We start from the raw sequence: 14378 nt of genomic DNA, 5'->3' as shown, positions 1-14378 counted from the left end.
TGTTGTGATGTTTAAGTAGGATGTTTAATATTTTTGTACTCTGGTTTCATGTGTCTGTTCCCAGTTGTTGAAGTCACCTAAAGAATAAGAATTTTTGAAAAAGTTCAGCTTCCCAACATCATCTCTTTAAGTATGTCTTAGATCATCAAGACTGTGACAGACAATTCAATTTGTCTACCCCCCTCCTGCCCCGTTTTGTTTCCTAAGATTATTTTTCAGCGGGGGGGGGAAGTAATTTTTTTCCAATCTACAATTCCCCTCGACCCCCAACTTGGGTCTTGCAGGGAAAACACTGTGAAGGTTTGTGTCAGAGTGCAATGCTATGAAAATAGCCCAAGCGAATTATGAGATATCAATACGCTAACTGATCTCAAACTACCACTACTCTTAACCTTTTTCCGTGTCTCTTCCTTTCTCACCCATGACCCCCTTACCCTTCTTTGTGTCCATTTGTCTTTCCTTATTTGTCTCTGGCTCTAATGCCAAAACTAACTTGCAAAGGCAAAACATTTAAAAATCAATCAGTCGCTGCAGAAGTAAGTAGGGTGTGATGTGCGAGGACACGATGTGAGTTTTGGACACTTTCTTTCTTCCCTTGAAGGGAGGTCTTAGTTACTGATGTGAACAAAGTCTGCCCTCTGATGGCATCATTTAACAAAACAAATCCGATCTCGCTAATTCCATAATTCAAACGCGTTTCCACATCTTATTTCTAAATGTTGACTTTGTTTTCATTCTCATTAGCAAAGTCATCCATTTTAATTGTGTCCTGCAAATCTTTTGTAATAGTGACAGACGCCTCAAGCTCTGAAGAGAGCGTCAAAATAAAACTGATATTAGCGCTTATTGACTGCTATCTTTACCTGCTTAGAGCCCAGAAGTTTGATTTTCAGAATGAGAGTCTTCTCTCAGTTTATCCTTGAAGACATGGCTGGACTCATCTTCTGAAAGAGGCGCTCTCTGCCTCCCTTTTCTCTTTTCCCTCCACAGCAGGTGGCCTCTGCTGCCCCGTGAGCCCACACTCATGGCTGGCCCGTCAGGGGGTAGTATGATCTGGACTTGCGCTGAGCCCATCTCCCTGCACACCACGAAGGGCTTCCTCCTTGTCCTCTATTTGCTTCCATCAAGTCGTCTTCCTCTCCCAGCAGGAACCTTAACTCCAGGGTCCCAGCCGCCCCACCCTCACTCAGCAGAAGCCCCCACCTCTCTTCCCTCAGGACGCTCAGGGAGCAGAGAGTAACTCAGCCTCTGCTTCCGTTTCGTGATGGGAGGCTCTGTCCTGGGCACCAAGGACCAAAGTGTCCACTGAATAAGGTTGTGAGGACGGAGGGCGGCCCTTCCACCCCGTTGCGATAAATGACCGTCAACTAACCATCTTCCCCCTCCTCCGCCTGCAGGCAGCCCCTCATGCTGCCCCCCAAACAACTATATCCTTTTCCACGGTGGCCTTTCTCTCACTTCAAAGTGTCTCCTTCCTCACTGCCAGGGATCAAAGCATGGGCCACTAGCCTTGGGACACTCTTCCTTTTCTGATGTGGGTGACAGCACAGGAATAAACCTCTACTTTTAGGCCAGAAGTGAAAAATACAGATATACTTTCAGTAGAATGGAAATTGCCAGGGGTAAAGAGGAAGGAGGGGAACGAGATTGATTGTTTGCTGGGCACAGAATTTCAGTTGGGGATGATGAGAAGATTCTGGAGTTGGATGGTGATGATGGCGGCACAACAGTGTGAATGTACTTGATGCCACTGAACTGCGCCCTTAAAAACGGTGGAGAGGGTAAATTTTATGTATGTGTATTTTAGCACAAGTAAAAATTATATATATATATGTATACTTTCAAAAGCTGCTTGCACTCATAGAAAACTCTACTGTAGCTGGAGGACAAAATAGTCTTAACTCTCTAGAATAATTTTTTTTTTTCACTTTCATGCTTCATTGAAAGTAAAATATGGGGCTTCCCTGGTGGCGCAGTGGTTGAGAGTCCGCCTGCCGATGCAGGGGACGCGGGTTCGTGCCCCGGTCCGGGAAGATCCCACATGCCGCGGAGCGGATGGGCCCGTGAGCCATGGCCGCTGCGCCTGCGCGTCCGGAGCCTGTGCTCCGCAACAGTGAAAGTCTCGCGTAGCGCCAAAAAAAAAAAAAGAAAGTAAAATATGAATCAAAGACAGGTATTGGTAAGCAGGTTATGTCTCTAAAGAATTACTTTTAGTTCAGAGCAGAATGTTGTCCCATCTCCTGTGATACCAATCCTTTGCGGACCAATGCATCTGGTATGAAACGCAAGCAAGGAAATATAACAGAACTTTATTCTCTCCCGTGCCTATAAATCTCATGTGTAAACATGATTTACTGATACTGCTACTAAACTTTTTCAGTCTTTACTTGCCCATTTCCTCCCCACCCCCCTTAAGTATAAAATTTGAAACATTTCCTTCAAGTCTGATGGCCTTCAGTGCAATCTGCTATATTTGACATAAGGCATTTGGGGACAGTCGCTTTTGAATGGTTTTCTGCCTTGCAGAGGAGTCATGTATATAGTTTTGGCCTTAAATCTTGTTATATAATACATGAAATAATGGCCCAGGAAGAATATCATCAGCAATCTGATGAAAGCGCACCTAAAATTCTTTGCCGGGTGCTTTGTGTAGCTACTGGGAGGTGACTAGTGTTGATTGAAGGGTTGATCCATGGAGGTAGCTGTGTGGGGCGAATGGTGAAGAAAATCCTCAGAATGGGAATGGTGAAGAAAATCCTCAGAATGGGATATTCAGGAATGCACGGGAGAAGTGAGAACCATGCAGTTATTATTTCTAGAGAATTATGTCCTGCTTTGGACCTTCATCTTCTCATCAAAAAACCAAAAACAGAATACGGTAAATTTGCAGAGGGTCAAAAGGAGACCCACAGGGGTAATTAAAGAGTTGGTAAATATGACCTATGAACAGATATCAGTGAAATTGGAAATACCTGCTATTTTAGGAGGCCTGGAAAGAGCTCGAAATATGCAGTGGTTATTGTGGTGACCAAGGACAAAGAGGGGGTGTTGTTAAGTGAAAGACAAAATATGACCTGACTCTCCTACTCTCCAGCGTATGCAAAGCACAGAACCTCTCATCAGCTGTGGTCGGCTCAGGTTTTTTAAAAACTTGATAAAGATGAAATTAGAGCTATAGATTATAAAATTAAGGGAAATGAATCTCAAGACAAATGCTAAAGGGATTTCAAAAAGAAACACATGCAAGAAAACGTTAAAGGAGCTGAGAAGGCTAAAGGTTGTAAAAGCATCTGAAGAGGAGCTGATCCTTTGTGTCGAGTGGATCAGACCAAAGGAAATGTGCACAAAAGGAAGATTAGGAATTTTGGTCGAGCGTAACAAGGACGCCTCAACTGATGGCTTCACAGGGAGGCTGTGGAATCTCCTCTCAAGGGTTTTAAAAGAATAAGGCAGAGTGTTGTGCTTCCTGGGAAGGCGGGGGAGGGGCGGGGGAAACAGTCAGTTCAGGTGACCCAGAGACCTTCCAAGGGTGACCTGGACTTCTGACCAGAATTTTAAAATTACTGAGAGAAGACAGACTGATCCTGAGAGAGGATGGGATGAGGGTGGGACATTTGTTTCCCTTCTCAAGCCCAGGGACACATGGGTGGTGTTTGGCCCCTTTTGTGTGACTGACATGTCACCCCAGGTTTTGCCAGTTTGGGAAGGAGCTGTGTGTCCTAGAAAAAGGATGAGGGTTGGTGGTCTGAAACCATGGTTACTGTCATCTTCTGGAAAAGGAAAGATATGTATCAGATACCTCTCTCACAGTTAGAAATTTCTAGAGAGGCTATTACAGTATCTGATACGATTTGACAATAAATTCCTACATTGTCTAAAACTTCTTCTGGAAATCTTGCATTGGGTCACAATGTGCAAACAGGAGCAGGTCACCCCGGCTCGACAAGCCTTGTCATTCTTCTCATCTACAGCCTTCAGTGGAAGGTGGCTGTGACCAGGCTGAGAAAACCATCTCGTAGTGGGCAGCCGTGCATGGACTCACAGCACCGGGCGGTTCTGCTAATTAGCCGTAATAGTCATTCTTCACATGACCATGGAAGCACAGTTGAGGTTTTTAATAGCATGTTGCAATTTGAGGGTTGAATTGCATTCACATCTGGTATGCAGGCTTTGTCTTTCTAATCCCTAACCCTATTACTTTAGTTGCTGTTTATCATAGATATGAAACCCAATTTAATTAAAAAGAGCAAGAGACATCCAGGATGATGGTGGTTAGCGGTGGTTGGCACAGCTGACTTCTGGAACTAGTTAGTTGTTCGCCCAGCTGCGTGAACGTCACCTTGTGTACATCTGGGATCTGACAAAGAGTCGTGTTGGCATGACTAACCCTGCTCCTGAGTGGTGTGTTTTCCAATGTGGTGTATTTGAGGCGTCCAGAATCGCATTCACGCATCCTGGTGCCTGAAATCACACCATCGGAGAGTCATTCCTTCTTGTGCCTTTGGATTCTTCTCTCTGAAGATTCTCTTTTAAAATGCAAAGACCTGGAGGGACTTCCCTGGCAGTCCAGTGGTGAAGACTTCGCCTTCCAATGCAGGAGGTGTGAGTGTGATCCCTGGTCGGGGAGCTAAGATCCCACATGCCTCGCAGCCAAAAACCCAAAACATAAAACAGAAGCAATATTGTAACAAATTCAATAAAGACTTTAAAAATTGTCCACATTAAAAGAAAACAAAAGAACCTGGGGAAAGCATTCTATGTATCAATACACAAAAAACGATTGGTGGCTCGTTATGTCTACTTTCCTTTACCACAGAGCCCTGTGATAGGGGCGGAAACTTGCAGACTCAGAAACATCCACCCATGGTGTCTTCTAAGACCATGCCTTCATTGGCTGAGCACCTACTGTGTGCCACACACTGTCTAAAGGACATCGTTCCTGGCTTCTGGAGGCCCAGAGTCTGATGGGAGAGGCAGACGTGTACACACAGAGTGGAGAGAGCATTTGAGCCAGAGGAGGGAGGGATCGACCCCAGGATGGGAGTCAACTGCGGAAGGATGTGACGGTGATTCTGGGCTGGGTCTTGGAAGGTGAACAGTCTGCCAGCTGGAGAGGTGGGAGCAGGGCCGTGTCAGTTTGTTTTCTCTGAGCTCTTTCTGACCCCTGACAGAATGTCTAGGCGTCCTCAGCGGAAGGTCACGGGGTGAGAGACGCCTGTGGGTCCCTCAGGAGGTCCCCAGAGCAAGACCTCTGCCCAGAGCCTGGAGAGTTCTCCCAGGCCCTTGAGGGTCACTGCTTTCAGGCAGTTCAAAGAAAAAGGGGAGGAATCGGTAAGACAAATTCAGCCAACCTAATCCTTTTGCCCGGCGAAGGCCTCGCTCTTGGGCCAGAATTCAGTGCATTTGTCTAGTCCCTTTGTGGAGGGAATTAAAATGGCACACTTAGATATTTGCTTTATTTTTATCTAAAACCCCTTGCCATCATTTGAGGATAATTATATTGATTTTTGTAGTGTTCATGTTATCCCTTACACTGTTACTTTTCTCAGCTTTGGAATCTTCTCTCCATGGTTCAGAGCACAGATTCTGGAGTCAGACAGCCTGGGTTCATATCCGGGCTCAGCCACAAGTGACGAGCTCCCTGCCTCCGTTTCCCCCGTGTAAATGGGGATAATTATGATTTCTACTCCACTGAGGTGTGGGGAGGGTTCGGTGAGTCGGTTACAAAGTATTTACAGCAAGGTCAACAGGGAGCGTTTAATAAATGTTGGCTGTTATTATCCACTTCCTGCAGAGCCCCTTATCTGAGACTGTTTGAATTAGAATGTAGAATAGGTACCATTTCACCCAACGAGGAGGCATTCGGAATTTACCAGGCAGTCGAAACATTCCATGAGGGCCAGTGGGAATACAACACCCAGCTCAGCGTGGCCCCGCCCTCAGGAACCCGCAGCCTCCTGAGAAAACGAGGCCGCATCCATACCTTCACGGTGACAAATACCGCAGTTTGCACAGCCCTCACCGCCCCTCGGCAGGTACCTGAGAGGTACCTGGACAGGCACCTCCCGCAGGATAGTACGTGCCCATCAGGAAACACTGCTTGCTGATCAGATTGTTCACTGGCACCTGAGCAGACAGGGTCTTCTGATGATGATATATTAAGCGAGAGGGGAGCCAGTATCTAAGTGGGCTTGATTTTCCTCCAGAAGTGATGGCTTGTAACCAGCTCCGTGTGTGTGTGTCATAGGTTTGGAGGAGACCAGCCTGTCTACATCAACATCATTAGAGACCCTGTCAACCGGTTTTTATCTAACTATTTCTTCCGTCGCTTTGGAGACTGGAGAGGAGAACAGAATCACATGATCCGTACCCCCAGCATGAGTCAGGAGGAGCGCTACCTGGTAAGTCCTGTCGCATCGAAGAGGTGCTCCGTCCCCTCCCCATATGGCCATCCTGCCCACGAGCTCCATGTGATGAGGGCACGTCCTCGGGGAGCAAGTTTTTGCCAGTGAAAAATTAATTTTCCAGATGACCCAGATCTTAACGAACGTTTTCTCAAATGACTTTCTAATCTTGTTTTCCTCAGTTTGTCTTTCGTGCTAGGTTTTAGGTCCCAGAGAAGAAATAGTCTTTCCCAGGGGATCCTGAACAGCACTATTGTCGTTTTGGTGTGTTTGCGGATTTCTCTTAAAAGGTCACAAAGTACTTTCTCATACTTCATGCCATTCAATTCCAGTGACAGTCCCATGAGGGAGGGGTATTTTCAGATGAGAACCCTGAGATTCCAAAAGCATGTGAGTACGGCCATGACTGACTGTTTCCAGGTCCTCTGACTCCAAGTCCAAGGTCCTTCCCACCATAGCACAGCAGAATCAGGCATCTGGGCAAAATCGGTTTGCTTTTCTGGACCTTGTTTTGGGACCCTCAGCTTCATAGGGATGTTCATTTTGATCCCAGTAATTGTTTCCACAGCTTGGAGTTGGTAACAGATGAAAGTAGTGCATCTTGCAGCCAGCACCAGAATAAGAGATGCGTTTCCCACTAGTGTGTGACCTAGATTGACAAACACTTGCTGAGTGGCTTAGAGCCTCAGCCACTGAGGTGTTAAAGAGGCTGAAATGCTGGTCTCTGTGTCTGAGAGAGCCCGTCGGGTTCACCCAGACCGTCCCGGGCTGTCAGGCACAGCAGAAAGAGAAGGCTGTATGGAGGGCTCCGTGCAGATCTGCTTCCACGGCTGGCATGTAACCCAGAGCCCGCGCCCACCGCTGGTGTGTGCACAGAGGCATCCTCGAGCTAAAGAAAAGTATCGTTAGTCACAGTTCCAGCACAACGCCAGAACGTCTCTTTCCTCATTTGATTTTAAAAAGCATGATAAACGTATGTGTTTGGAGGACGGAGCATTTTTCGATAACGTCACTTTCATGTCTTAAAATTCAGAGTTGAGAAAACTGAGGTGCACGGAAGTTAAGGATCCTATCCAGTGCTACACAACTAGTTATAGATGGGCCAACGCTAGAAACCAAGGCTTTTCACTCACCGTTTAGCATTTGTTCAACTACCTAATGCTTCAATGAAATATTCTGATGGTATATTTTTAAAGTGGCTTTTATTTCTTTTTCTTTTTCACTTTTGATGGCAAAAACTCTGATCTTTTTTTTTTTTTTTTTTTTTTTGTGGTACGCGGGCCTCCCTCTGCTGCGGCCTCTCCCGTTGCAGAGCACAGGCTCCGGAGCGCAGGCCCAGCGGCCATGGCTCACGGGCCCAGCCGCTCCGTGGCATGTGGGATCCTCCCAGACCGGGACGCGAACCCGGTTCCCCTGCATCGGCAGGCGGACGCGCAACCACTGCGCCACCAGGGAAGCCCTGATCTTTTTCTTTAAACTACATGTTACGAATATGGCTCTGTACTTTTTTATTCAGTGACAAGTACATATTCAGAGTATAGAACCACTTACTAGAGGAATGATGTCTTTATAGTTTGTATTGGACCTGATTAGCATTATATGTTTTTTTGAAAACATATAGCATCTTCCATGTAATCAAAATATACTACAAAGTTTCTGGCTCAATCCGATACTACAAAAGTTAGAACCGAGTGTAGCAGAAGCTGCTGAAAAACCAGAGATATGAAAACAAGTTTTAGGCATCCCACTCTTCAAATATTAATGTGGGTAATAAGTAAATTCATAGTCTACCAGAAGGTGCAAAGTGATTCGGGCAGTCCCAGGGATCCATCAGGCAGGTGCAAAGTGATTCGGGCAGTCCCAGGGATCCATCGGGCAGGTGCAAAGTGATTCGGGCAGTCCCAGGGATCCATCGGGCAGGGGGGGAGATGAGGGACAGGCTGCCGTGCGATGTTAATAAGCAGGTCAGGGAAGGCATTGGATCTGGCATATAAGCAACAATTAGAATGAGAAGTGGAATTGGTCACTCGGTCGGTTGGGAGAATGCAGCTCCAAGTGGAGGGGGCAGCTGGACCAAAGGCCTGGAGCGGGCACTTGTGTGCTCATTCAGAAATCAGCAGGGAGAACAGAGTGGCTGGTATAGAGTGAGGTGTGGGGCGAGGGGAGTGGCAGGAGGTAAATTTGGAGAGGTAAGTCTTGGAAACCACAGATCATATAAGGCCCTGTGAGGCACTGCAGTAACTTTGAGTTGGGAAGTGACATGAATAACCCCAAATCGTTCACACCCTTTTTTATTGAAGTATAGTTGATTTACAGTGTTGTGTTAATTTCTGCTGTACAGCAAAGTGACTCATTTATACATTCTTTTTTTTTTATATCCTTTTCCATCATGGTTTATCATAGGATACTGAATGTAGTTCTCTGTGTTATATGGTAGGACCTTGTTGTTTATCCATTCCATATAGAATAGCTTACATCTGCTAACCCCAATCTCCCACTACATCCCTCCCCCAAACCCCTCCCCCTTGGCAACCACCAGTCTGTTCTCTATGTCTGTGAGTCTGTTTGTTTCGTAGATACATTCATTTGTGTCATATTTTAGATTCCACATATAAGTGATATCATGTGGTATTTGTCTTTCTCTGTCTGACTTACTTCACTTAGTATGATAATCTCTAGTTGCATCCATGTTGCTGCAAATGACATTATTACATTCCTTTTTATGGCTGAGTAGTATTCCATTGTATATATGTACCGCATCTTCTTTATCCATTCATCTGTCATTTAGGTTGTTTCCATGTTTTGGCTATTGTGACTAGTGCTGCTATGAACATAGGGGTGCATGCGTCTTTTTGGATTAGAGTTTTGTCTGGATATATGCCCAGGAGTGGGATTGCTGGATCATATGGTAATTCTATTTTTATTTTTCTGAGGAACCTCCATACTGTTTTCCATAGTGGCTGTACCAACTTACATTCCCACCAACAGTGTAGGAGGGTTTCCTTTTCTCCAAATCGTCTCCAGCATTTGTTATTTGTAGACTTTTTAATGATGGCCATTCTGACCAGTGTGAAGTGGTACCTCGTTGCAGTTTCGATTTGCATTTCCTAATAATTAGCGATGTTGAGCATCTTTTCATGCACCTATTGGCCATTTGTACTTCTTCTCTGGAGAAATGTCTACTTAGGTCTTCTGCCCATTTTTTGATTGGGCTGTTTGCTTTGTTGTTGTTGAGTTGTATGAGGTGTTTTTACATTTTGGAAATTAAGCCCTTGCCGCAAATTGTACACACCTGAATCAGTGATTCTTTCTCCTGTATCTCCACATCCCCTGCTGGGAGAAGGAGCAGAGCCCTCCTCCCAGCAGGGGGTGTGTCATCTCATGAGCCTTCAAACATCCTCAGCAATTCTCCCCCTTCTTTCTGGGAGTCAGGACTCCTCCCTGCTGCTCTAGACCTATATCTGACACCTGGGTGCTTGTTCTGAAGTCTCACAAGCCTCCTCACACTCAAAGTTTCCAGGGGTTCTATTGAAAATGGGGTCTGTGGGATGGAGACCCCAAAGTTGTGCAGTGCACAACCTACACAGCTGTACATGGATGTCCCCATATTCTTCTTCAGTGCTCCCACCAGGTTCTGCACTGACTGGCCGTGTCATTTCTCTGGGTGATATAATGTCTTCACATCTCTTCTGTCCTCCCAACAGCCTATAACCTCTTTGAGGACAAGATAAGATCAGAGTTCCATCTATGTCCTTGGTACTCAGAAGAGGGGCTGAACTAGTAGAAGCCTCAATACACTCTACTTAATCAATAAAATAAACAACAACAAAAATATTAATACAGTTATAATGTAGTTAATGTGGAGTTGGGGGAATCTTCTACGTTTTTCTACCGTGTCAAGTTTTTGCCATCCTGTAAATCATTCCACATAACATAGCCTTCACACAAACAATAAGTTGTAATCATCAGTGAGAGAAATTTTGTAAACATGAGAGAAAAAACTCATGGTTTAGTCTTTTTTTTTTAAGCCCATAAAATGTTGAAAGTTGGTAATGGAGGCAACTCTTATATTTTTGAAGAGCCTTTATGCTGTGATATGAGAGATTCCAGGGAAATTTCCCTGCCTGGAATTCTACCCTTAGAGATTTGCAGGGGCCCCCGTTCCAAATGTAAAGCACTGTGTCCTGGGAAGGGCCGGTGTCAGATGAGCTCAGTTCATTCCTTGGCAAGACCCCAGCAGGAGAGCACTGGGCTCCCAAAAGTAGCAGAGGAAGAAATCAGGGGAGCAGGAGTGGAGAGGGGCCCCAGGGACACGTGACTCCTTTATGATCCAGCTCCAGCCTGACCCCGTTAGGAGGGCTGTTTTCTTGTTCAAAGGATGGTTTGTTTATTTGGAAGAAGACAGTCTACAGCCTTTTTTTTTAATAGCTGAAACTTTTCATTCCATCTCCTTGGTCTCATCAGACCCTTGAAATAAAACTGCCCCCTTTCAGAGCCTGTCCTCATTTTGGCAAGCCTGGGTGGTCAGTTGTTTCACTCAAAAGAGGGTGTTGTTTGTGTCTCGCTGGGGTGCAGGGCAGCTGTGAGGAGACCTGGTCCCCTCAGTGAGGCCCCGCCTGGGCGTGAGGGCCCAAAAGGAGATGCACGCAGGGTAACCCCGCGCCAGAGGGGGCAAGCAGAGCAGGCCACCCCCTCGGGGGACCTCGCTGCGAGGCCTCTCCCTGCTCGCTACACACACACAGAGTCACGGGGGGTGGCCCGAAACGGGTCCACTGATGTCCCCACATGATTCCAGATCTCAGCGCTCCGAAGCCACTTGCTTTATCCAGTTGCCAAAAATCAGGCAGCTCTGCTCCTGGCCGTGAGCCTTGCAGAGCTGCTTAGCATACAGCTGAGAGAGGGCCGGGCCCTCTGGGGCTGAAATATTATCATCTCTGAGGCCGGGTGGTTGGGAAGAAAATGGGAAAGGGTGCAGGGATCGTAGGATTTGCAGGGTCCCTGGAGGTCGGTCATGAGGAACCTCTCATTTCACAGATGTAGGAACAGGGCCTGGGTCTAGTGATGGGTTAGGGGTCCTGCCAGGCCTAGAGGCTGTCCTGACTCCACTGCTGTGTTGCTGGATCACTTGGACCTCATGTTTGACTTCCTGAATGGTAGGTAAAGGGAGAAGAGGACTGGGCCGAGTTCCATGCTTTTTGAGCAAAATCATTTTGTCTGACACATCTTTACAAAGACATAGCTGTTATAACAATTTTTTTCAAACACCCAAGCATCTTATAGCTGTTTTCCATATTTTCTGGAAACAGTTAGATTTTTCTAAAAGTTTCTGTTTCTTCCCAAACCAATCTTCACTTGTATTTATCAGGAAATAATTTTACAATAAATTATTGCTAGAACGGATACAAATTCAACTTATAGCAGCCACGCTGTGAAAAGGCAGTTCTCTTAGGCTCGTTTCTCTTTGTCCGGAGCCAGAGTGCGGATGTAGCTGCGTCCGTTTTTGGTTTTCGACCCAGGAGGTGGGGTAGATCTGAGCCCAGGCGCACTTTGACACGTTCCAGCACTTGAGACTCTTCTCCAGCTGGAGTTCAGGCAGCGTTATTTCCAGGGCAGGGAAATACCTGGCACCCAGAATGCAGTTAATGAGAATGAATGTCTGCTCATGAAGAGCAACTGTTGTGATTTACCAGCAAGGGGGGAGAATCTCATTCCTGCCGAAGCCACTCCTTTTCCAGTCCCTGAGTTTCCAGTCACCTGCCATTTCTACTCTGTCAGTTACACGTGTGTGATTTGTGCTTGCTGTTTGCCTAAAACCTGGCCTGAGAAAGTTTCATGGTAAAATGTTCTGCAGAGACAGCACTTAGCACTTTCAAACTCCAAAAAATACCAAGTGGGCTCCTTACCCAAACTTACTGCAACTTCACCAGACCATCCTTCACTAGGTGATCCTCCACTTGAAGAGCAGGAAGAGAGAGGAGGGCATTTTCCCAGGGAGAAAACTGCCTCTGTGATACTGTTTATTCATCTTGGCTATAAAGCGTGGAAAGTAATGCATGTTTGAAAAAAAAAAAAGATGGTAATTTACAGCTTCTTAATTCATAAAGAATTCAGTGAATCATGTTGGCCCATTTGGATTCTGGAGAAGCCTGAACATTGGCCAGCGTCAGCAAAGATTTTCAGAAAGCTATGCATTTTAATCTGCTTGAAAGCTTTGGACTCTGAGCATCCTTTAGCTTTGGAAGTGTATGTATGAAATACTCGTTTCTGGAAATTTCCACTCTGTCCTGACTGGCTGAGGCTGTCCTGGGAATGAAACCTCAGGCCGTGCCTTCATCCCTAAAGCATCATTTTTCTTAAAGGAAGAAAACGAATAAGGGATTTGGATCATCTGCTTTTTACGTATTTCGGTAAATATCTCTGTTTTCCAAATCTTTGAAGGTAAGAAAGTTCTTTGTCTCCAACTAGTTCAAATTTGGCTTATGATTGCAGGCTGAGCTAACGGCCCAGGACATGGTGTACTTAGGTTGTGCTCTCGGCTGCCCTAGCTGGGTGACTCAGCCAGTGATTTAGCCTTTGCGAACCTTACTCTTCTCATCTGTACAATGGGAACATATTACCTTGCCTGTATCACAGGCTTCTTGAGAAAATAAATTGAACATTCTATACAGAGGTGCTTTGAAAGCTAAAACCTTACAAAACACGTTTCAGCATTGATGCTTTCACACCCCTGGCTCTATCAGTGGCTCCACGAGACCATTTCTTTCTATAGATCCAGGGAGCTTTTCTCCTCCGGGGACCCAGCAGGGGCTGCTGTTCTCTTGTGGCTCAGGCCACTCTGGGCCGTGTCCTGAACCATCAGGTCCATGTGGCTTCTGCTGAGATCTCAGATGGCCCCACTAGACCCCTTCTCCTGGGAATCCGTTTCTAAGGAAACAGCTCCTCTTTGTGTTCCCAACAGCTGGAGACACGTTTTGATCCTAGCCTGCTGGCACCCATTTGTCCCGTGTTTATTTACTTGGAAACTTAAGCTGGTGTAGGCACGCGGTTGTAAAGTCACTGAAGCGGCACGTTCTGACCCCCGAGGGGTGGGGAGGAGAGGTGCGCGGGCCGGCAGGCTCTGACATGCTGTGAGCCGCACAGAGGACAAAGGAGCCCCCCCGGAGAGAGATGTCTTTGACATCCATTTGTCCTGAAGTATGTGGAAAGCAGGGGTCGCAGGTGTTTTCAGAACCAAAGACCAGTTCTGCAGTTTAGCAATACAGGGAGTATCCCTGGGAGCTTGGGACAGAGAAGTTGTTGGGCATAGAAGGAGGAGAGGCACGAGGCACAAGTAGGGAACAACAAAGGGATTTGGGGGGAAAGGAGGGGTCATGAGAGAGCCGTGAGCTTGGAGCCTTTGCGAGGGGAGAACAGAACGCCACCAGCCACCACCTGAGATGTCACCGGATAACCACACACACAGCTGAGTGTGTGGCTTGATACAGTCAGCGGGCTGTCCCCATATTAGCGCATTCATCCCCAGGGCATCCTCTGGTGTAGGTATTAGCACCCCCCTTCGACCCCCTTTTACAGTAAGACCCCTACATACGAACGAGTTCCATCCCAAGAGCGCATTCATAGCCCAATTTGTTCGTAAGTCCAACAAAGTTAGCCTAGGTACCCAACTAACACAGTCGGTATATATATCAATAGTACTGTACTGTAATAGGTTTATAATACTTTTCACACAAATAATACGTAAAAAACAAATACAAAAAATAAAGAAAACATTTTTAATCTTACAATACAGCACCTTGAAAAGTACAGTAGTAGCAGCTACATCACCACTGCTTTTATGCTTGCTTCCAGACATCCTGGGCTTGAAATAAAGATCCTGTACCACTGTATTCTATACAGTACTGTACAGTAAAGTACAGAAAAGCACAACCACTTGTAGAGGATGCACGCACATGACAATGTACACCAGACACATGA

At 46.2% G+C, this 14378-nt stretch overlaps 1 protein-coding gene across 4 annotated transcripts in view; it reads left to right on the top strand.

Annotated features, from left to right (window-relative positions):
- UST (uronyl 2-sulfotransferase) overlaps positions 1–14378 on the top strand; it is a 294924-nt gene that overhangs the window by 172651 nt on the left and 107895 nt on the right. For all 4 annotated transcript variants that reach the window (XM_028494338.2, XM_024122441.3, XM_028494336.2 and 1 more), the window contains exon 5: positions 6248–6401. In XM_028494338.2, the coding sequence (XP_028350139.1) occupies positions 6248–6401 (154 nt within the window). The remainder of the gene's footprint in view (positions 1–6247; positions 6402–14378) is intronic.

The sequence above is a fragment of the Physeter macrocephalus genome, chromosome 10 (genome assembly GCF_002837175.3).
Source record: "Physeter macrocephalus isolate SW-GA chromosome 10, ASM283717v5, whole genome shotgun sequence".
NCBI classification, from domain to species: domain Eukaryota; kingdom Metazoa; phylum Chordata; class Mammalia; order Artiodactyla; family Physeteridae; genus Physeter; species Physeter macrocephalus.
Note: the sequence above shows the minus strand (reverse complement) of the source record. Positions and strands in the feature narration are given on the sequence as shown.